This window comes from Carya illinoinensis, chromosome 2, assembly GCF_018687715.1.
Source record: "Carya illinoinensis cultivar Pawnee chromosome 2, C.illinoinensisPawnee_v1, whole genome shotgun sequence".
NCBI lineage: Eukaryota > Viridiplantae > Streptophyta > Magnoliopsida > Fagales > Juglandaceae > Carya > Carya illinoinensis.
The window spans coordinates 16,854,065-16,879,066 of record NC_056753.1 but is presented as its reverse complement, the minus strand read 5'-3'; the positions used below and the strand labels follow the sequence as shown (position 1 = coordinate 16,879,066).

Below are 25,002 nucleotides of genomic sequence, written 5' to 3'. Positions count from 1 at the left end.
TCATAAAAAGGTCTTTCTTGGCTTTGCAAACGATTATGCCTAATATATTGAAGAAGTGGATTATGCCTGATGTATTGACGAAGGGGTGCCGATCTTTCTTCTTCTTCTTTTTCTTTTCCCATAACATTATTAATCTTTAACTCATCGTCAAAATGATCAAGAAATATATTGCAAACGAAAGAAGTACTTTTAAAAAACTGACAAGCCATAAGAGTAAGAATTGAGATTCAATAGAAAACAAACTTAAAATAAAGTTGGAAGAAAAATAAACTTATTTTTATTGAAAGAAAATTTATAATCGTTGAAAGAAAATGTTTTTCAAGAATACAACCATTAGATAAAGATAATTTTTGAAAATTAATGATCATTAGAAAGTTTGGAATATTTAAAAAATTATTTAAAATATATAGATTTTGAAAAATATAATAATTGGAAGAGTAAGAGAAATAATGATTGTAAGAGAAAAAATAAAAATATAAAAAAAATAATATTTTAATTAAAATAACAAAAACGAATGGTTAAAATAGAGAGACGTGAAATAACTGGATAGCTAAATCAGAAATTGGGGTAAATTGTAGCTAAAATTTTCCCTAGCCGGCTGGGAATGCTCAAGTAACACCTTCCAGACCTTAAACTACCAAACTTTTTATAATCTACGCACTCAATTAAAATCTTACAATTAAAAGATCTCAACGGTCAGAATTTTACCAAGGGTACATTTTTAAAAACTTGAAAGGTTAGAAGTCAGCAGTCAATCTTGATAGTTTAACTTGCAAACTGAAAAATAGATGGTAGTTTCATTGAAGGTGCATAATGTAGATTCCACCCTTTCGTTTTTTTTTTGTTTTTTTGTTTTTTTTTATGCTTTTCCGATATCTCTCACTCAATAAAGAGAGAGATGGAAGCAAGATAATCAAGTTATTGAAAAGCTCAGTATCTTCAATTTCATGATTTGATCTCATTCTACAGCCCTACGGCAACAAGACTAAAATCAATCAATATAACCAACCGCTTGAATTGTGGCAGGCAGCACTAAAGCTACCCAGAAATAATGCTAGAGGTACAAAACTGATCTGCGACATGGGAGAAATAAAGCAATAGCCTGCAAAGTTGCTGCTACCAACAGTGAGGATAAAACAGCATGTAGCCACTCTAATTCTACTCGCCAACTGTCAGCCCAAACCCAAATTTATAGTCTTTCTTCCTGTGGTCTAGCTGCAAGACAAACATTTGAATAACCTGTTATTCTATGTTCTACACTAATAACAATCTTATGGAACTTTTCTACACTTTTCCGTGTGGTGACAATTCTATGTTCATTGATACATGCAACATATCCTATCATAGGAACTAAATACATTCGCCGCAACTTATGCAGGTAAGATAAAATATATAAGAATTGATCCTCACCTCCGCAGAAAGAATAAAATTTAGACCCATATTCAATCGTTCTTCCAGAAAAGCAGCTGCACAGCCATTGGAATCAATCTTCCCTCTAAGGCGGCACTGAAAGAATTGTAAAAATTAGTCAAGCAGAATGATGGATTGTGACTAAAGCATAGATTCCAGCTAGTCATTCACAGATGATACAGCATGAATTCCTGATTAGAACTTCCAATTAAATATTAGATCCCTTTTCCTATTGAGAGAGCAGACCCCATATGAGCCCTCTGTACCACGCAATGAACTATCTTGGGTGGGCTTGTCAGACTGTCTGATGATACATCCGAGAGAGAGTAAGAATGGAAATGAATCGTGGATCACCCTCAGGTTTCTTTGGCAACTTACGAGGATTTTTTTTGTAAGTAGCAGGTTTCAGACGATTAAAAAGAGGGAATCTTTTATCTCCATGAAAAATGCTATTCATCATTCTTTTAACTATCAATGTTTCATTATCTCCGAATATAACATCAAATGATTGGTAGATAAATAAAAAAAATAACAAATAGGTTTCAATTATTTAACGCTATGTCAGGAGATGATAAGTAAGAGGATAACGAATAGCAATTCTCTTATCTCCCCTACTGTTTGTAGTTGTCATGGAAACCTAGTAGAATGTTGGCGCCTCAAGTAAATAGGGGACTATTATCAGGGTCTTTGGTGAGTCACAGAAGTTCAACTTACATGTCCTCCTTCAATACTTCTGCACAGTCCTATAGGCATCCCTCTAGCTATATAAGGAAATTTTATAGTTACAAATTTGTACAAGAAAGTTGTCTAAATCTGGATTTGATTTAACTTTGCTTAGGCAATCGTCTCTTGACTTGTAGATTCTGGAAATGCTATCCGCTAAAGTTCTTCTAACATCCCGGGGTAACTTTTCCAACAAACTACCTTGGTATGGATATAAGAAGTATTTCATCTTATCTTATCTCATCTAATCATTACAACTTTTCCAAATTCCCACACAAAATATGATAAACAATTCAACTTTTTCAAATTTCAAAATAATAATAATATTAAAAAATAATGTTATAACGATATGTTATTTAACTTTCATCTCATTTCAACTTACTATCCAAACGGCACCTAAATGAAGCCTCATATCCAAACAATATTTTACAGCAAAACCCCAATAAACGAAAAGGAAATAGAAAACCAAAAACGAAGCGTCAACCAGGCGAGTCAATTTTGTCAATACAGCAACCTATGTGAAAATGTAGTTATTGGTAAGCTTTTAAGTAATATATCGGTAGAAATATCATTAAAGATTAATGACTCTTCACCTTTGAGATGTGCAATATGCTAACACACTGCAAAGAAACTGGATTTGCACAGATCTCCAGCATACTACAACCACATCATCCCAAGTCAAAAACTTGAAGCATCACCAGATCATTTATGCCAAGAAACCTTTTTATGAATGGAAATACACCCATATAGCTGGGCCTTCAGTGTCTTGATAAAATTATATGTGGACATGCATGGCAAAAGAAGGGAAGTGTGTAAAAAATATTCCAGGATTATTTTTTTTTTTTATAGATAATATGGATTTTATTCATAGTAAATAGGCAATGCCCAAGTACACGGGTAGTATACAAGAGAATAAACCTAAATACAATCTAAAACAGAAACAGAACTAAAGAAAAACATTACAAAAGTTGATATCCCTTAAAAGATTATTCGCCCAAAAGTTTAAAGTGTTGAAGAAAAAGTCCCTAAGTTCCATCCTTGTGCGTTCTCGATCTTCAAAACACCTCCCATTTCTCTCGAGCCATAGACACCAGAATAAGCACAGTGGGATCATTCTCCACTCCTCTATATTTCGCCTACTTCCAGCTGCTCCTTGCCAGCAAATCAAAAAATCCACCACTTGAAAAGGCATGACCCAAACGATGCCTAGTTTGACGAATAACTCATTCCACAAAGCCGTTGCCATTTCACAATGAAGAAACAAATGGTTGACAGATTCACCATCATTTTTACACATGGTGCACCAGTCCATCACATAAAAGCCCCTTTTCCTCAAATTATCGGTAGTTAAAACTTTCTCAAGCGACACCAACCAGCCAAAAAACGCAACTTTACTGGGCACTTTAGCTTTCCAAATACATTTCCAGGGAAAAGTTATATTACCAAGGCTAGTTAAGATCTTGTAATAGGATTTCACAGAAAATCTGCTTTTAGAATCATGAGTCCACTGCAGCATATCATCCCTGGTCTGATCAATCTTAGAAGCATAAAGGATAGCATAGAAATCAGCAGCTTCGCTCACTTCCCAGTCCTGTAAGTCTCTAGAGAAATCCACATTCCAGTTTAGCATGTTATTAGTGAACAAGTAAGAATCTGCCACAGCAGCCCCTTTACATGTAGCAATCCTGAATAGGCGAGGGAATGCTAATTTAAGAGCTAGATCACCACACCATACATCATGCCAAAAAGAGATGTTGGATCCCGTCCCCACTTTGAGATTAGTGTTTCTGACAAAGTCCCCCCATCCCTTACGAATAGACTTCCATAGACCCACCCCAAACACCCCTTTTATTTCATTAGTACACCAATTCCCCCAAATCCTTCCATATTTAGCATCAACAATCTGTTTCCACAAAGCAGTATCCTCATTGTTATACCTCCAAAGCCACTTCCCAAGAAGAGCTTTATTAAAAATTTTCAGATTCCGCACACCCAAACCTCCAAAAGACACCGGAGTAGTAACCTTCTTCCAATTCACCAAGTGAAGTTTTCTTTCCCCCCCTTTTCCATCCCATAAGAAATTTCTGAAAATCCTCTCAATAAGATTTACCACTCTCATTGGAATAGGAAAAAGAGAGAGGAAATAAGTAGGTAAATTAGACAAGGTGCTTTTAATTAATGTAACTCTGCCCCCTTTGGATAAATAGATCTTTTTCCAGCCAGCTAATCTCCTTTCAATCTTTTCTATCACCCCATCCCAAATGGAGACAGAATTATGGGGACTCCCCAAAGGTAAACCAAGGTATTTCATAGGTAGCGAAGAAACTTTGCAGCCCATAATATTAGCCAAATCATATATATTGCTGACTGAACCCACTGGAACGATTTCAGACTTATTTAGGTTTACTCTAAGTCCAGAAACAGCTTCATAACATAACAATAAAGCTCTCAAGGCCCGAAGATGATCCTGGTTAGCTTCGCAGAAAAGTAAAGTGTCATCTGCGAAGAGAAGATGAGAAACAGTGATGCAGCCCCTATCAGCATCTCCCACCTTGAAGCCTGCCATATAACCTCCATCAATTGCCAACTCAATCATACGACTCAAAGCGTCCATGACTAAGACAAAGAGGAAAGGAGACAAGGGATCTCCTTGCCTTAAGCCACGAGAACTGCTGAAAAAACCAGCCGGACAGCCATTCACCAAAATAGAAAACTTGGTCGTAGAAATACAATGAGTTATCCAAGAGCACCATTTCTCCCCAAAGCCAAATTTCTTAAGCAAATAAAGAAGAAAATCCCAATTTACATGGTCAAAAGCTTTTTCCATGTCTAATTTGACTAAGATTCCAGATTGACCTGTCCTTATTCTGTTTTCCAAACACTCATGAGCAATAAGAACCGAATCAAGAATTTGTCTTCCCTTCACAAACGCGTTTTGAGGCTTTGTGATAATTTTATCCATAACCATGCTGAGGCGATTGGCTAACACCTTAGAGAGGATCTTATAGACCCCGTTGACCAAGCTGATTGGTCGAAAATCCCTTATTTCAACAGCACCTACCTTCTTAGGGATAAGGGCTAAAAAAGTAGTACTAAGACTCTTTTCGAATTTGCTGAAGGAGTAAAATTCTTCAAAGACTTTCATAACATCATCCTTCAAAATATCCCAACAAGCTTGGAAAAAAGCCATAGAGAAACCGTCAGGACCCGGAGCTTTATCCTTAGACATGCCCCTAACCACATCTAGCACTTCATCTTCCTCAAAGGGCCTCTCCAGCCAAGAAGCAGTTTGATTATCTATGGAGTCAAAAACCAGCCCCTCTAACTTGGGCCTCCAAGAGAAATCTTCCCGAAAAAGTTTCTCATAAAAATTCGCAATATGCTCTTTTATCTCTTCCTTATCACAAATCACATTATCGTCAACCTGGAGGACTTCTATGGCATTATTTCTGCGATGTGAATTAGCCATTCTATGAAAGAATTTCGTGCATTTGTCTCCTTCCTTGAGCCATAAAATCCTGGATTTTTGCCTCCAAGAGATTTCTTCCATAAGCATTAATTTATTAATATCCGCCGACACCCTTATCTTCAATTCCTTTTCATCACTAGAAATTGTACCCCTCAACTCCTTTTCCTCCAAATTAGACAACTGTTCCAGCAGGCATAATCTGTTGTTCTTGACATTGCCAAAAAACTCAGCATTCCATTTCTTCAAATCTCTTTTGAGTTCTTTTAATTTTCCTGCCAAGATAAAGCTGGGTGTACCTATAAAGTGATAGGAGGCCCACCACCTTCTAACTCTATCAACGAAACCTTCCTCCTTCAACCACATATTTTCAAATTTAAAGGGTCTTGGGCCACTAGCAATGCCCCCACAGTCCAACAAAATAGGATAATGGTCAGAAACAACGCGCTGTAACCTTTTCTGACTTAACTCCGGAAAAGTGGCTTCCCATGATGCTGAAACAAGAAATCTATCGATACGGGACCAAGCCCTTCCGTTTGACCAAGTGAAATCTCCACCCACCATGGGCAAATCAATCAATTGCATGTCAGAAATAAATTCAGAAAAGTCAAACATGGCTTTAGAAATAATCGAGTCCCCATCTCTCTCACAAGGAAAACGGGTAATGTTGAAGTCCCCTCCAATGCACCATGGAAGATCCCACCAACTACAAATGCCCGCAATTTCATCCCACAAAGAACTCCTACAAGAGTCTAAATTTGGCCCATAGATACCAGCAAAAGCCCATTCAACACCATCAACTACGTTCTTAAAATGGCAAGCCACCAAGAATTCTCCCACATAGTGATTAACCACTTCCACTACCCTTCGATCCCACATAACAATGATACCTCCGGAGGCTCCGTTAGAGACTAACTCAACCCAACCCACATAGTTACAATTCCATAAATTATGAATCACCGATTGGCTAACCGCTTTCAGTTTAGTTTCTTGAAGACAGTAAATATCAGCCTTCCACTGCCTTAACATATTTTTCACCCGAAGACGCTTTCTAAAGTCGTTCAACCCCCGAACATTCCAAGAAATAATTTTAGGTTTCATAAAGAACATTAACAGCCCTCTCCTTACCTTTATCTCTAAGAGTACTCCCACCCTTGGAATTGTAATTAACCGTGCATTCCAACCTCTTGAGCTCCCTTTCCTTCTTAATTGCAGACCTTGCCAGGGCAGGATGCCCAGCTTCAATAGCCGTGAGGAGAGCTCTGAATTGCTCTTCATAACCCTCACAAGAAATACCAAGAAAACTACTAAGGTCTTCTGCCTTTCTTACAACCCAATCAGAAGGATTACTAGACCAATCAGTACCAGGGCTAAAAGAGCATAAAGGAGCTATATCAAGGTCTTCATCGGAGTCTGGTAACTCACCAGCTTCACCTAATGTAGAAGCATCCCCACCTAATACCAATTGCAGCTCGGGATTAGAAAACTTGGAGCAAGGAACCCGTGTATATACAGACCCTATTTCTCCCTCGATAACGGCATCAGTAGCTTCAACAGCATCCCCATCTGTTGAAACAAAGGTGGACTTCACAATCCCCACCTCTAGTGTAGATCTCGACTCCCCTGAGGAAATGCCAGCCTCTTCCTCTTCATTCGTATTTGCCTGTACCCCTAGCTGTTCCTCAGAGACAGCCTCCCAACTCGCTAGCGCCAAACAGGGATGGTCACCCGAACCTATCGGCGAGTTCTGTGAAGACAGAAGTGTAGCCGAGGCGTTATTTTCCTCTTCCCGACCCTGCTGCTCGAACCGAGATTCGGGAACCCTACTAACTGTAGGGGTTTGGGACGTCGGAAAGCCTCCAGAGGGTTCGCCTGCAACCGCCGGCGACGTCTGTGTCAGTGAAGAGGCCGGAGCAGCCATCGGGTCACCTGGTATCGGACTGAGGTTTGGAGAGGCCGAAATATCGGCCTGTTTGAGAATCGGCTTGATAGGAGTTGCCCGTAATTGAGGTACGGGGCTTGTAGATGGGCTCGCAGCCCGTGGATTTGAGGCCCGTTGGCCTGGACTAGGTGTGTGGTCTATTGGGATGGGGTCCCGTGGGCTTGGAGGCTGTTGGGGTAAAGAGGTGGGTTTAGAGTATAAATTGGAAGTAAATGGGCCCGGGCCCGGGCCCAGCCCACCCTCTGGCCCTCCCAATACAACCAGATTCCTGCTCCCATTTAGAGACCCATATCTTCCCACTTTGGGAAATGATTTTTCAGAGGCATGCAGGGAGTTTGACGCCGAAGGAGTAGATGCCGAAGTCTCCTTACCCAGTCCCATCACCATATTCAGACCCAAATCAACCTTTTGCACCAGAAAAGAAACTTCCTCCAGCACGCCAGAAAGCTGAGCTCTGACAGCCCAAAGTACACCCTCCACTTCCCCTACTGTTTTGCCCCTGACAAGAGACGTCCCTGTGTCCCCTGGGAAAGGACCAGCTGCTTTCTCCTTCTCTTCCATGGCTGATTTGAAAGCTGCCTCAGAACCAACCACCATGGCATAGGATTTCGAGGCCTGGACAGACTTTCCATCCCTCCGTGACACTGGTTGCGCCACCGTGTGTTCCACTGTTTTTTTTAAATTGTAGGCAAAGCCTTCCCAGCCGTTGCTCTTTAAACCTTCTGGAATGATCACTGAACCTCTTCTCCTTCCATTACTATACTCCTCCAAAAGAAGGTAATGTCCTCTAGAATTTCTGAGAAGCTGTATAGTGAACATCCCGTTACCCACCCTCTGTTTTTTGAAGAAATCACCACGCCATCTGGTTCTGATGGCTTCTCCCACCATATTCACCACCCAAGAGGCAGTCGAGCCATTTAAAAGAATGAAAAGAGACATCCTTCTGCTTTTCTCTGTGATACGGAAGTTATAAGCCCCCTCTTTCGCAAAGATGAAAGTTTTCGATTCTACTGAAAAACGTCTAAGCTCTTCCATCATAAAGAAACCAACAGGAGATGGAAAAATTACTAATAACTAAGAAAAAATACAAACACCAGTAATTTTTCTCCACCAAAAATAGCAGTAGAACTTAGGAAGAGAAGAGAAGAGAAGAGAGAGCAAGAGAGGAAGAGATCACCATGGGAGGGGGAGGGAGGGAGGGAGGGAGGGAGTCCCTCTGTAGAACATGTTGGTCGATATGCGCCGGAGAGAAAGCCCAGTTGGATCTTTTTCCCCCCTATTAGAACGCTCCAATTCTAATTGTTTCTTATACTTATATATATATATATATATATATAAAAGATTCCAGGGCTATCCTATATTGGTGCAGAGAAAGACAGAGAGGGAGATTAAACACAGTAATCTATTAACAGCAAAACAATTAGTATAGTACCTACTAGCTGCATGTTCTAGTTGTATATGTACCCACCTGATTAAAGCATACAAAGCAAGCATATCCTAAACTCTTGTGTCAATTGAGTGCAACTCAGTTTGAGGGGTTGTCTAAACTTGCCTATGGACTAGGCCCAGAGTCAGACTGCCAGAAAAAGATATATCCATTACAATGAAGATGCTGAAGAAATCTATCAATCTTACCTCTCACATCTTAATCTAATTAATGTAGTCATATTTGATAACCAACCACACATGGAATATAAAATAGCTAAACAGTACATGCAATGACAGGCAAAATATAACAACTTAGGATGTAAGAGCATTTACAAAAGCTGAAACTACCTGTCGAAGGATGTAATCATAACCAAAACTGGCCGTGACATCTTTTGACATGTAGTTGTACATGAAGTCTGATGCTAGAGAAACCTAAAACGGAAGACAACGGTGTAAGAAATAAAACTTGTAACAATCATAACAAATATCTCTAAAGCTAAATTTACTCACCTTCTCAGATACCTTCTGAACATAGCTCAGAGCAACCAATCCTGTACTGGCAACTTGCCCTGTGGCAACCTGCAGGACAATTGGTAATGCAACCCAAGAAAAATTCACATACAATAAAAGTTGGAAAAAAAGCATGAATATTTCTGCCAGCCCTGAAAGGAACCAAATATCTTCTACCCAAATTCCCAAATGCATAAAAAAATAAAAACAATTATTTTCCCAAAACAAAAAATTCTACTCCCACTTATAGAGTTCATTAGAACAAATGAATATAACAGACGGAATAAAAGTTATCTAATAGTTAGCAAGAAGTGAAAAACTTTTTACCATAACCGAACTTATGCCAACATGTAAAACACAGACTCACATGAAGTATAAACGTGGATATGAATTAAAACACACAAATGAGTTGCTAGAAAATAAGATATATTCCTCAGCACCTCTGTCGATTGGTTTTAAGTGAGCAACATAAAGTCATCCCCACTACCATGCATACATGGTTTTCCACATAAGGGAATAAAGAAGCTCAAAATTCAACAATAACAGAGAAACTTAGCCTGCTGAAGTATGGAACTCCAAACTCTAGGCAGCTACTGGGAAACCGTATGTTAGATAGTAAGAAAAGATGACCTCAAATATCACAGGTCTGCAAAGAAGGGTTGAAAACTAGAGTGTCACAGAATCCACAGTAAATAAAGATTACCATCACTTTCATTGTCTTAATAATAAATACAAAGTCACATAATATTTGGGTTTACACCAAAACTTGAACCAAACCATCTCATAATGTATTCAGGAGTCAATTCAGTTTTTGGGAAGAGCAAAAATGTACACCACAGATACTTATCACTTTGCCTAGCTCTTTAAGTCAGTCAGCAATTTTTCATTTTTTGTCGGCAAAGAATGCCAGTCAGAAATTGTGACATTTTATTAGGGGAATAAAGACAGCCACAGGGAATTTCACAACAGAAACAAGAAAAGAAGAAAAAATCTTAGTAGCATAGAAAAGAACAGAGAAGCTTATATAGGAAAATAAATAAATAACTACAAATGCATAAAAAATCAGTACATTGTTTTTATAATGATTGTGCAATAATAATTAAAAAAAAAACTGTGGCCAGCATACCATCTTATCTGTATTGTATCGAGCAGCATAACCAATGCCAGACTTCCGATGCTGACCAGCCCAAAATACTTCACCACCAAAAGACAAATGGGGGGTCACACTCTGAAAAAAACTAAGTTCTCTCAGAAAAAACTTAATCCTCTCCTCTCTCTCGCTCTCTCTCTCTCTAAAAAGAGAGAGGTTGATGATTGCAAATGCAGAAAAACAGAATGACAATAGCATGGTAATTTAAAGTAATAGCATAAAGCATATCTGCAATAACTAGCATCAGGATCAACAATATAGGTTCTGTAATTTCAAGGCATTTTGGAAAACATATTTTTTGGAATTTATCATACCACTCCAAAGAACATACCAAGCTACTAAAACTGAAAATCACAAATATAATCCAAGAAATTAATCATTTTCTAAGCACTTTCCTAAGCATTTTCTAAGTAGCATGTAGAATATACACATTACGTATTTTGTGATTCAAGGTGCCATGAAGAACATCACAGCAGCGTGTAGATTGGTCTTCCTCTGCCTTGATATTAAAAGTTAAAATGATATTCCCTTCTTTCTTACACATTGGTCAAAGTATGAAAGCAAGATCTTTAGTAAAGTCGATTAATGTGGCATCCCGCACCTTTTCTAATCTTATGAAGAATAATTTTTTGATAAGTCAAATTTTCTTAACAGGGAAAGGTGTTGTCCAAGTGCACATGGAATATACAAATGTCCCAACCCAATGAGAGTCCAATCAACACCAGAACTTGTACTTAAGAAAAAAAATTAATCAAATTTACAATTGGGAACTCGATGAAATCATTATAAAACCCAATTCCATCCAATAAGAAACCAATGTGCAACTCAACACTCGGAGCATATTTACCATACTCATTCACTGCTTTTATAATTCACCCACCCCAATGTGGGACCTAGCAGGGCATTACAATCTCCTCCACCCAAATCCCTAACATCTTCGTCAGGCCTGACATCGCCTTGAGAGCACTTGTGGCTTTGATAGCATTTGTAACAACCCACAGAAAGATCAAGCAACATCTGGGCTTATACTCCAAAAGAACCGATTAAGGTTACAATGAGAGCTCATTAAAATAATTATAAAACTTGGTTACATGTAGTAAGGAATCAATGTCGGGCTTGCCACTCAATACATCTTTGCCATGCTCATTCACTTCATCATACTCCACTTACCCAGTCCGAGGCTTAATAGGCATTATGATAGAAGAGTTGTATTAATATAATTTATAAAAAATAAAAATAAAAATAAAAATAAAAATAAAATAAAATAAAAAAGAGCATAATTTTGAGTTTCTAACTTTTAGTCAAAAAATTGGAGAAGATAAAAAAATTGCAGAAGCAACAACATGGCTAACATACACCTGAACTTTATGCAACTAGGAAGAATCAATGTCCATATTGGATAAAAAATGGTCACCATTGCATTCAACATTCATATATTTTTGGGGAAATCGATTTTGCACTGCCAAACTACAACTCTTTTTTCATATTTCACCCCAAACTACCAAAACCATCAATTTGTCAAAAAAATAAAATAAAAAGGTAGTTTGGGTGAAAATTGACAATTTTGGTAGTTTCAGTCATAAATTGAAAATTTGGTGTTAGTTTAGGGGTGCAAACGTACTCTTCCTTATATTTTTCTTAAATTTCCCTACATTAAAAACGTCCAATATATTACCACCATTTGGCAACACCAAACCTCCTAGAAATGAAAGGAAGGTTAAAGTTTTAACCAGCAAATTTGGAAATAGAAAAGCAGGAAAAAGTTTGAACTCTTTAGACTGTAATGGACCTAATAACAATCTACATAGGCTTTGCAAATGAGTGGCAGTGAATGAGAATGCTCACTGTGAACATTAGTTTACCAATTTTTTATGATTTAATTATTAGCTATAATTCATGGTTACCAGTTAGTTGGTATGGCATCTTTTAGGCCTTGTTTGTTTAACAAGGTATTCTCACATATTTCCTTCCTAAACATAACTTAAAACAAAACACTTTTCAATTTCAAATCTTCAACTTTTTCATCTAATCATTACAACTTAAAAAAAAAAAAAAAACTTTCTCAAACTTTCAAACAAAATACAAAAACAATACAACTTTTTCAAATCTTAAAACATATTTAATATAAAAAAATTATATTCAAACAATTTTTTAACTTTATAATATTTTTATTCAACTTTTTCTCTCTTCCAAAACCCAATAAAACATCTTAACTCAAACCATTTTACTATTGTTCACAAATCATTTCACTACTATTCACATATATTTTGAGATATTTTAAGTGTCCAAACGAGCCCTTTTACGCCAATTATTGAGTTGCTCCAGCAAATCTTCAGAGTCATATCACCCATCAGCAAAACAAAAGAGAGAATTGGCTTTAATAATCTTGTTTCTTGATTTGTGCCAAAAATCTTGCACATTCTAGATTTCTTGACCCCATTATGATCTAGCTATCTTTGAAATACCACATGTTTTGAATTTTTATCCATAATCTTAGAAGTAGAATAGTGTATCTCCACATGTTAAAACTTCAAACAAAAGAAAAAGTTCTAGCATGATCTATACTGGCATGATCTATATTGTGGAGATAAGCCTCTTAGTGGGTTCTTGCCAAATCTAGTTCCTCATTGCTTGGGCAAAGGATGCATCGATGCTGATCATTTACAATTTTCAAGTAAATCGTTTTTTGGTAGGTAACTAGATACAAATCAAAATGATGCGCTCCTATGACATAGACAAGCTTCCGTCCTTAGGATTCAGGCGGGTTTGGCTCTTCTTCCTCGAACATCACCCCTGGTTCTAAATTTCAAGTAAATCTTCTTGATGGGAAGTATAATTTATCATAGCAGCAGCACAGGATTTGGAGATGGATCTCTTTAACTCATTTCACAGTCAGTTTTATTTTGCTCGATTGAGACAAGATGGGGAAGACAAAATACATTGGTTATGTCCAAGAGACGGGTTTTTGAGGTCAAGAAACTTCGTAGTGCATTGATCTCTGAATGGCTGCACTAGGGAAGATCCTTATCTAGAAACACTATGTAGAAGAAATAACATGGTAAATTTCTATTACAGGTGTGGGATAGACGGGGAAGCCATGGATCACCTCTTACTTCATTGTAAGATGGCTAGAACTATGAGGCAAGTAGTTTTTGTTCTCTTTAGGCTAGATTGGGTGATGCCTAGATGGATGGAAAACTTACTATCATGTTGAAAAGGAAGACTTAGAGAGTGATTCCGATAGGATCTTGCGGAGAATGATCCCAATTTGTTTAATGATGCATATGGTTATAAAGAAACACGAGGGCAACAGAGGTACTCAAAGCTTTCTTTTTTTAATACATTTTGTACCATTGGATGTCTGCTCACTTATATTCCTCTAGCTTTAGCTTCAGGAATACTCTTGACCTTTTTTTCTTTTTCTTTTTTTCCTAGTGGTATCTTATGCATACTCCCCATATACTTGGATATTATCCTTTTGATTGTTAATATAACTTACTTTTCTCATAAAAAAATCAACCAAATTTAAATAAATTAAATTAAGAGAAGGATAAAACACACTAACTGCAAGGTCAGTGCCATTTAACTTTAAAGAATGTTTGGATAAAAATCTAAGCAGTTTTGGATGAGGCCATATTTTTTTTTTTTGAGAAAAGTAAGAAGATATATTCAAAAGAATAGGCAAAATGCCACGTTCAGTACAAAGAATGTCCTACACTACGTAGGATCAAAAGAAGTAAGAAACTCATGTAAATTCTGGCCATTAAAACTAACAGCAATAGCCCAAGTACAGAGAGTTCTAAAAAAGAAGACTTTCAGCTCCTCCCTTGATCTCTCTTTGTCCTCGAATGTCCGCTCATTGCGTTCTTGCCACACACACCACATAATGCATATCGGGATCATCTTCCAAATTGCCTTAATCTGGGTGTTGCCCCTCAAACCTGTCCAGCTAGCAAGAACCGCCACAACTGATTCCGGCATAACCCAACCCAAGTCTAATCTACAGAAAACCTCGTTCCATAGCCCTCGAGCTACCTCACAGTGTAATAAAAGATGGTCAACAGATTCTCCCCCCTTCTTGCACATACAACACCAATCTGCGATGATCACCCTTCGTTTTCTCAAGTTATCCGTTGTGAGGATCTTGCCCAATGAAGCAGACCACACAAAGAATGCTTATATGGATGAGGCCATATAAGCATCATTATGAAAACTATCTTTGTATGCTTGAAGAGAATATTAGGTGGAACAATCTTTTGCAGGAACCAGGGCCTACAATGAATGATCTCTCTATATGGTCATAGCTAGACAAGAATTTACAAACATCATGTTTCTCAGTTCCTGTAGTTGACTATTTTATTCCAGGCTGGTCTTTCCATAATACAAACACATCAACAAATTCTATACAACATGCCACCTATGACTGATAATACTCCTTTATTTCCATATACCCATGAGCAGATTTTCAATACAATTTTTTATAAGTTCATAATACACTTTTTGCAAAATTGTTTATAATCCAACCACCACAAAAGGGTTTTAAAGACAATAAACCAAAATAAAAATAAAGACATCGCAAGAATGCATATCTTATACCTGAATATAATTTGCTCCAAATAAGGCACCATTTCCCAGTTGAAACTGGGTCCTGTAGTCTTTGCCCTGCACAGAATACAATGGGTTTCAACAAATTGAAAGATCCATATTTTGTTTTGTGAAATAGAACCTCACCAAGGCAGGGCCTTTTGGACCCACCTGTTGGGAGTAAATCCTAAATACACAAACACACCCACTAGAACAGCTTATTAAGCAATCCAGGAGAAGTCCTATTGGATATAGAAGGTCCACTAGAAGGTCCATTAGATTTTAACCAAGAATTTATTTATTTTTGATAAGTAATAAGAAGTTTTATTGAAACAAGTAAATAGGCATAGCCCAAGTACACTCTGTAGGGGTCTTGAAGGTCCACCATTAGATTTTAACCAACAAATTTGGAAAGAGAACACCAAAAAAATTATGAACTCTGTAGTATGTTATGGACCCAAAAACAGTCTAAGTCTACACCTCATCTAGCGGCAGACCCACATTGAGCTTAGGGGGGTGGCCATGGCCCCCCTAATTTTTTTTGAAAATTCAAAATACCCCTAGATTTTATTCATAATTCTATAAATATAGAAAATGGCCCCCTAAAAAATTTATAATCCCCCTATGCTCTCTTTCTAAATTTTCAATATATCTAGAAATGCCTCCAATTTTTTCCTATAGTCCCAAAATTTTGTATAATTTCTATATATTATCTATTTTTAAGATGTGGCCCCACTAAAATTAAGTTAAAACTAAGTTTAGGAGAAGTACTAAACTTATTAATATGTCCTAGAGTTTTTTGTTATACATTATTATGCTTCTTATGGAATCAAAAATGAAAATACAGGAAAAATCATTTAAGGTTGATGATCTATATGAAAAATAGTTTAGAGCTTTTAACCTCTAGACTTCATTGAGCAAGACACAATTTATTTAAGGTCTTACTTATAGCATTATATGTTTAATGTGACATGAAAATATTTAGATTTTACATATCACTTGATAGTTTTTATGAAGAAAAAAAATTTTAAATATTTCATTACAAAAATAATAATGGATGAATATTATTCTATGAAACATTATTGACAAAAATCGGAAACATATATAAAGTTGTGTTTTTAGAATTTTATTTCTACGTATATGTAGCAAATTATCAAGGTTTAATTTTACATATAGTTATGTTTTTATGATTTGTTAATCTCTTTTTATTTTACATAAATGTGTTACACAGTAGAAAAGTTGGCCCCACCTCAAAAGAATTGTTGGTTCCGCCACTAACCCCATTCTAAACCTGGCCTTTGACTACTTGGCAGCACCTTGACAGTGAGATTCCAAAGTTTTAATTCCAAGAACTACTAATTTGGAGCACTAAAGTACTCAACTCAAAGATGTACGAAGGATAAGAGGATATCATTACAGGTAAGTACTATTTGTTTTTTTCATTAGTAAGCTATACAATCAGTTAGTAGCCCTATAAATCACAACCTCACCCTCAACCCTTTTCCTATATAGGGAGTATATTTCATTTGACATATAATTTTCTTTTTATAAAATTTACTTCTTATATAAAAAAAAGTATATGTCATTTGAGTTAAAGCTCATGGGCAGCAATCATCATTGTAACAGCCTACTAGAAATTAAATGGTGAAATTTCTCTAGACTTTAGGAACCTTGTGAAAACTCTGCAAGTTTTCACTAATCGACCAATCGCGTAGGTTTTAGTTTGTCAGCATAGTGAGTGGTAAGATGGTGCCAAAAACGTGATTTTATTTATTTGAGGTAGTTAGAAGTGTCAGAATGCAATATGGAACAGGCATAGTGTGGTGGATGATACCTTTGTGCTTAATGTGGTGTATATGGTCAAAAAGGAATGATAGGTGCTTTAACAAGAAGGAGCACAAGAAGGAGCATGAAGTGGGGGAAATCTGGGATTTTTTTGTATTCCCTCTTTTCCAATGGTTTTCTAATATTGTATTGAAGGGTGGGAATGTTCATGAGTTTTTATCTTCTTTCCAATTTACTAGAATGGAATTAGGTGTCTCATTTTGTATACTTCCTATATACTTGGGCATTGCCTAGTTTCATTCTATTCAATAAAGATTATTACTTATCAAAAAAGGATGCAATATGGTCTGCGCCATTAGACTTAGTTGATTATAAGGATTTTATAGAGTAATTAACCTATTTTTAGTTTTCAAACGAAACACTTGTTCAAAAATGCATTTTGTTTATATATTTAGGATAAATGAATTGCACAATTAGGTTAGTGTGTATATTTAGGATTTTGCAGTGCAAAGTTTATTTTCACTTTTTTTCTGACGATAATAGTACTAAGTGCAATGTTTTCAAAATTACAGTGTGGAATGTCCGAATTAAGTTAGGAAAGTTTTATTTAAACACTTGACAAGATCTTAGTCACATTTAATGAATAGTGTTGGACACTTGGCACCAAGAGAAACTATGAGATGGAAATGTGAAGGAAATCAAGATGTGAGATCATGCCACCTAAGTAAAACACTGTTTCATCCAACCAACCAAATTGTGCCAAACTAAAGAGAGTTTCAACCCTAGTGAAACCCTAAAAGCAGTTTCTGTTTAAATAAAGTGTGAATCTTTTGTAATTTAATCTTACTCCAATGGCTTTGATAATTTTATTTGATGATCTTTAGCCGTTTACCTATATCTTAGTAAATTAGTTTGAAGATTTTTTGTGCTAGTTTCAAAGATATGAATTTTTATGCAAGAGAATACTTGGTTGGCTCAAAAGTTTGATGATTTCGGATCCATATTTTGGTTTATTTTTAACCATGTGATTTTAAGTTTAATGTTGGATCTACTTTAGGATACATTTTTAAACCATATGATATTATTGGTTTGAAGATTTCATCAAGGTATATTTCGGATTAAGTATTTGATCAAACCAACGTTGAAAAAAAAATTATATTTTTGACTAAGTGTTGGGGCCGAGTATTTCAAGGGAGATTTTGTGATTTTTGGTGACTTTTATATGTTGATTCAAAGCATGATAATTTTTAGGAGTGTGTTATGGACATGTTAGAAGAAAGTTTTAAATTTTTGGAAGTTCTTGGAGATGCTTTGAAAAAAGTCAAAACCTCGAGATTCAAGGGTTTGTGCTTTGGTTAAAAATATAGATCTTTTGCTTAAAAAGTTGTGTGTTTATGTGAAGTAAACTTTTCTTGTATGTTTTAAGTATATTTTTTAGCTTAGGATATGAGGATCCTTGTTGCAATATTTCGGTTTGATCATGAGTTTTGAAGTTGAATGAAATTATAACAAAAATCAACAAATATGGCTTTTGGAAGTTTCAGCCTTAGTGTTTTTCATAGTTTGATTGGTTTTAAATTTTTCTAAGTTGATATTTGAATTTAGAACAAAATTTACACAAGGAATGTAAATTTCGGTATTTTTTGAGTTAGGATGTGGAATTCTTAAATTATGGGTAAAATGATCATTTTTCCACATGTAGAGATGGTAAAATGGTAATTTTACTCTAAGTTAGCATTTTTCATGTTTCTAAGTTATTAGTGATAAAGAACTTATCAAAAAAAAAAAAAAAAGTTATTAGTGATAAAGTTTCTAACATTTAGAACTCCTACTTACATTTTCTCATGTTTTGTACTTTGCCTCGTAAAGCACAACAATCACTGTAAGTTAGCTCTTAACTTACTATCAGATCATTGTATATGTGTAATGGGTAAGGGAACTACTGTTTATGTAATGTTATCCTATATGTCATGTTATGCCATGTCACCTCATGTACGTTTGTTATGTATTACACTTTGTCACAAAACACTTATCTGTCACACAACTTATTCTGTTACGTAATGCTATCTGTTACATGTATGCCATATTACATAATGTTATCTATTACACGTATATCATGTTACGAAATGCTATCTATTACATGTATGCCACGTTACAAAATGCTAACTGTTATACGTTATGCCATGTTACAGAATGCTATCTGTTACAAGTTATGCCATGTTACAAAATGCTGCCTGTTACATGTGATGCCATGTTATGAAATACTGTTTGTCTCATATTACATCATTCTCTTACGTCTCACGTTCACATTAGAACTTTTGTCCTTTCGTCACCCGTCCCCTTCTGTCTTGAGTACAATTTGTGTATCTCAAGAACAGCCTTTCAAGACAAATCAAGTTAGTTATCATTTATCATGACCCTAAGTGCTATGATGGGGTAATATCCTAGTAGAACTCATTTGCTCACGTTGAAGTGTCTAATTCTAATGTTAAATCCCCTAGGTTGACAAGGTAAAGTTCAAAGGTCTTCGAATAGGATCTATTAACTAGTCACTGAAGTGAAGGACATTAACGCCGATGGTGCCCCCATACGTTTCCATTTTATTTTATACATACTCGTGTTGGTACAGATACCTGACATGGGATACGTACATTGTGTGTATCCATAGCAGGTGCAGATACTTGTGAACTGGCACATATGTTAACACATTCACAGCTGGTACAGATACCTGTGTTGTGATGTGGTAATCGGTAGGGATATACGGCACAAAGGGAACCGTATAGCACCCACATTTCACTTTTATTAATTATGCTTAATTATTGAACAAGATTAAAAGTTCATGTATGTCGCATTCATACTCATGTTATTTAACATTCCGTCCAGTTCATGTTCAATTTCAGTCAGTTCATGTTTAGTTCATCTTCAGTTCAAGTTCAATTCACGTTCAACTTTATGTCTTCTTTAAGTTCACGTTAGAGGTGGCCCTGCATGTGTTGTGAGAGAGAGAGAGAGGGGGGGGGGGTTGGGGGCGGCATATTTGAGAAGTGAGAGGAAGTCGAAGGAAAGAAGAAGAGGGAGGGGGTGTTTAAACCCTAGGTCAAAATGGCACGCTATTTCATTTATATTGTTTTTTAAACTATCAGTTCAAAATGACACCATGTCATTCACTCAAGTGAAACGGCGTCATTTTGTATATGTATAATTACAATATATAATTATATATACGGTCAGTTCAGAGGTCCGATCCAGCCTCAAACCAAGACTGAATTGGCCAACAGCAGTTTTGACATAATTCTACCTCTACCTAACCTGTTCTACGCTTGTTTCAATTGGTTCCATACTCTGGCATCCAGTCTAAGGAGGTTATGGTCAGTTTGGCCGATTTTTGTACAGCCCTACACTGTGGTAGTCCCAACTATCATTCCTCCTGAATGGTAGACAATGTGTCAGGACCTAGAGAGGAAGGAGCCTGGCAAACTAAAGGAGATTGATTAGGAGGTGCCAATGCGACACGGAGCTTGCGGCCTCCATAGTTAGATTTTTGGACAGTCTTATGGCTTCGTTAGTTGAGTTGCTTAACAAACTAGCCCAGTATTTATGTTTTGGTGATGTAATGATGGAGCTTTGTCTCTCATACTTTGAAATTACAATACTTTTAATCCTCGCACAGTAATCGTGGATGTTTCGCATTTCAATATGTATGGATTATGTTTTATGTATTTGGGATATCTTTAGTTAGTGCATAGTATTGGTTAAAGAAAAAAATTATTAATTGCGAATATTACATATTAATAGATGCATACTAGGTGCATTATATCATTATTTGTCATTAACAGGAGCAGGTAATATTGTGTTGCATGTCCCGACACTTCAGATGTTCGTCTGATCCCAAACAGATATCTAGAGGCGTCACAATCATGCACTTAGGGCTGTAATCGAGCCGAACTGAGCCGGTTTTTGCCTTGCTAAGCTCGGCTCGGCTCGACTCAAAATACTCGAGCTCGAGATTTTTTTTTTATTCTTTGTTCGAGTTCGACTCAATAAACTAAACTCTCAACTCGAGCTCGAGTTTGAATTGTTTTTTTTCTTTGGAATAAGATTTAATAATTAATAAATAAATTAAAAAAAAAAACTAATATTGAATTTCTACAACTAACAAGTAGAACCTCTACTAAATTATAAAATTTTAAAAAATTTATAAATAATTAATATCTAACTAATTGATATTTACCCACAACAACAATATATTATATGCCTACATATATTATTAATAAATACACTTAATATGGTTCCCACATACTAGTATATGAAATTATTAAATTTTATCAACTAATTATAATTATTATACAAATTATAATTACTTATGTCTATGAAACATATTCACTATATAGACATAAGTAATTAGAATACATATTATATATTTAATTATAAAAGTGATATGCTTATATTATTAGCTAATACATATATACATGCATAAGTGTATATATATATTTATCAATATATGAATGGGTTTTAATCGAGTCGACTCGTTCTAAGACTCGAGCAGAAACAAGCGAGCCTAAACGAGTCTTAGCCAAGTCGAATCGAGTTTTGTCGGGTATGTGTCATTTACATATCGAGTGAGTATTTGCTTTCACGAACGAGTTTTTTTTTTTTTTCACGAGTCGAGTTCGACTCGAATTTAACCGAGCGGGCTATCGAACAGAATGGTTCATTTACAGCCCTACATGCACTAAAAAAATTTAACCCTATAACCTACCTAACTTCACCCACTCAGTGACGGTAAAAGCGGGCTAGGTGCACTTAGCACAAACGCCATCTACAGCCTAAGCGCACTACTCACTGAAGTAAAGAGCACATTTTTAAAAATGGTATAACAATAAAAAAATCCACAAACTACAATAAACCAATTTAAAAAGCAAGGTGGTAACACAATTTGTCTCTTAAGTCAATTTATTATAGTATTATTCAACATGAAAATTAAGTGATCAACTAATTACATATATTTTCTGAGTTAAATCAACTAATTACATAGAATATAAACACAACATTTTATATAATTCTCTTGTGCTTCTCTAAGTATAGCATCTATGATATGTCATAGCCATAATTAAATTAAATTACATGGTTGAATAAAAAAATACACTAAAAAAAGGCATGACCAAAGAAGCTCAAGAATTGTAGTATAGACTTTTATGCTAACATAAGCAGTCAAATATCAATCTCTCTAGAAAGCCAACTTGGGCTATTATATAGGGTTCAAAGCATATACATAACATATGACAACATGAGGCATTGTACGTAAATGATAGTCAATATCAACTAAATACTCGAGAACATTGCAAAAAAGCATTTTTTTTTTTTTTCATTTTAAGATCATGCACAGTCTCTCAGCAAGGAATTTCTTACAAGTGCAAATCGAGCAATTCAAGGGGAAATTCCACACCTCGATGACCCCTAAAGATTGTTTGAATCCAAGGGGATTTGAACCTTAGACCTGGGGGGGTGCATACTCCAAAACCCAAGACTTTTACTACTTGAGTCAACCCCTAGGGGTTTTATTTTCATTATTAACACGAAAAATCTAGTGGAATTGATTAACTCCCAAACATTTTCCAATATAAATTTTTTGTTTAATTGGCACACGGTGTCCTAGAACAGCATCCCAACTAATCTTGGAGGTGCACAGGCTCTCGGCAAAGAGTTCCCCACAAATGCACTTCGGGTAATTCAAGAGAAAAATCCCCCAATCCAATAACCCCTAGAGATTATTTGCACCCAATGGGATTTGAACCTAAGACCTGGAGGGAGCATACCTCCAAGACCAAGCCCTTTACCACTTGAGCCAACCCCTAGGGGTTTTCCAATATATTTTGATGACTTCTTGGATATTTAAGGGGAAAAAAAAAAAAAAAAAAAAGAAAAGAAAAGAAAAGAAACTTGGTAGCTATATGCTTAATTTGAATAAGATGAGATAATCACTATACTGAAATGACTTTCTTTTTAAATAGTTTAATTGATTTTTAAAAAATGTGCATTTTTAGCCCACTTAACTATAGTTACATGAAGGGCCAAATAAACTCTATTAGTAGAAATTTGTGTCCATGTATGAATTTCAGAAAATGAGAAGTCCAGCACTCTTAGTACTTATGAAGGTAACAGACTTTCAAGAAATTAAAGTGCAACTAGAGTCGAAAAGAACTCTCAGCAAATCAGGAAACAAAATAAAATAAAACATTAATACTTTTCATCCCTAAACTACCAAGGGTTTTACACTTCGCACTCAAAACCATCCAACCCAACCCATTGCATCCAGCAACTACTGCCAACTAGGAAATAGCAACATTCAGTAGGATTTGACAGTTAAGATTATGTCACGTGTCTAGTTTTTGCCATATTAATGGTTAGATTGGATGAAGAGTTATTTCCCAAGTCCTAGTGTTTTGAGGGTGCAATGTGTCAATTTTGATAGTTTGGTCTACAAATAGTAAAACACCTGGTAGTTTACAAGTTATGCATGATTTGATGCTTAAATAAATAATAAATATGCTCATTTACCACAATATCATCAGTAAATCACAATGTAAAAACAAATAGCATGCTTTTAAGCAAAAGAATTTAACCTTGTAATCAAAAGAAACCATGCCATGTGACATATGTGGCTCATTTGTAAGCTGAGAAATCACAAGAAAAAGATTATCAACTGCCTTGTACATTGTAAGGGACGTTGTCAGCAAAATATACATATGTATGTAAAAGATGTGTGTGGAAAAAAAGGGAAAAATTCCATCAAGGAGACGTTATCAAGTATACTTCACCTGAGAATTAGCCTTCAACGAAAGATTTTCCGTTAAATCACACTTCACTCTAGCATTGAGCCTCCCATCAGTCATTATTCTCCCAAAAAGCATCAGCTAAGTAAAATCCATACATGCCAGCAGCATATTGTTAACTACAATTCATGATGAAAGAGCCAATGTCCTTGGACAAGAGGTCAGGTACCTTTGGGTCTATAAAGTTGGCACCAAATTCATAGTGAGCAGCAGGAATTTTAATTGTTTCAGAAGATTGCGAAGGAATCTCCATTGGTCCCATAAACACACTGTTACGCGGTGAACAACGAACAGTTACCATCAAAATCAATACTAAAAAAATGAAAATCATGCACAGAAATCTGAAAACAAAATCGAGAAAGCCAAAGCTACCTGTGACTTAGTGAGAACTTCTGATTGAGCCCTTTGGTAAAATCAAAGCGCATCCCTTCAAAAAGTTCTGGCTTTAGAGACACTGCCCAAACAAATGCACATTGTCAACACATTGCATACCGTCTTACCTTGCATATAAAAAATAAAAAAGAAACAAAGAGAAAAAAGAAAAAAACATTCAAACGTTTCAGCAATTGTAAGCTCCAGATTGAAAAACATGCAACCAAACACACAGACTGGAGTCTTTAAAAATGGGAAAAACAGTGATCCAGAGAGAGAAAGACAAACTGAGAGCTTCACGGTGGATCTCCTCGTAGGGAATAGGACAAGGGAGGTTCAAGTAATCCACTTTCTCCTCCCCTTTCGTCATCTGCGGAATCGTAGTAACTGTAGTAGTTGAAGTAGTGAGAGGAACGTTCAGGGCCGCCGCCATTGTATTCAATCCCTTATCCAACAATCAATCAAAAAGTCTTAGGATTTTCTTATACACCCGAGTCAGAATCTGAATCTGTAAGCGTCTCCCACTAAACCCTGTAGAGAATCTAAAAGCACTTTCCTAAAACCCTAGGGAGGAGGGAGAGATGCAGGGCTCTTGATTTTGAGGTTGGAGTCATACGCAAGTCAATTTTTTTTTTTTTTTAATAAAGTGATGGACAAATTTATTGGTTAACATTCAATTTGAATTGAGTTACGCCATGCTAAAAAATAAATATCGGGTATAATTATAAATCTAAATTTTTAAATTAATTTTTAATATTATTAATTTTAGAATCGAATAAATTAGATGAGTCTATTTTAT

General features: G+C 36.0%; 1 protein-coding gene across 2 annotated transcripts; it reads right to left on the bottom strand.

The window, feature by feature from the left end:
* Positions 1 to 918: 918 nt before the first annotated feature.
* LOC122300203 (mitochondrial import receptor subunit TOM40-1-like) lies at positions 919 to 24,845 on the bottom strand. 2 transcript variants are annotated; one of them, XM_043110702.1, is made up of 11 exons: positions 24,492 to 24,843; positions 24,204 to 24,285; positions 24,001 to 24,100; positions 23,817 to 23,912; positions 23,622 to 23,672; positions 15,226 to 15,291; positions 10,606 to 10,707; positions 9,480 to 9,548; positions 9,318 to 9,401; positions 1,411 to 1,506; positions 919 to 1,215 (listed from the first exon to the last, which is right to left on the bottom strand). In XM_043110702.1, exons 1-11 carry the CDS (start codon positions 24,634 to 24,636, stop codon positions 1,159 to 1,161), a joined length of 948 nt encoding a protein of 315 aa, XP_042966636.1. In that variant the 5' UTR covers positions 24,637 to 24,843; the 3' UTR covers positions 919 to 1,158. The 2 variants fall into 2 exon arrangements, with proteins under 2 accessions (XP_042966636.1, XP_042966637.1); XM_043110703.1 differs by lacking the exon at positions 919 to 1,215 and adding an exon at positions 2,727 to 2,790 and having other exon boundaries at positions 24,492 to 24,845.
* Between the last annotated feature and the right edge of the window lie 157 nt (positions 24,846 to 25,002).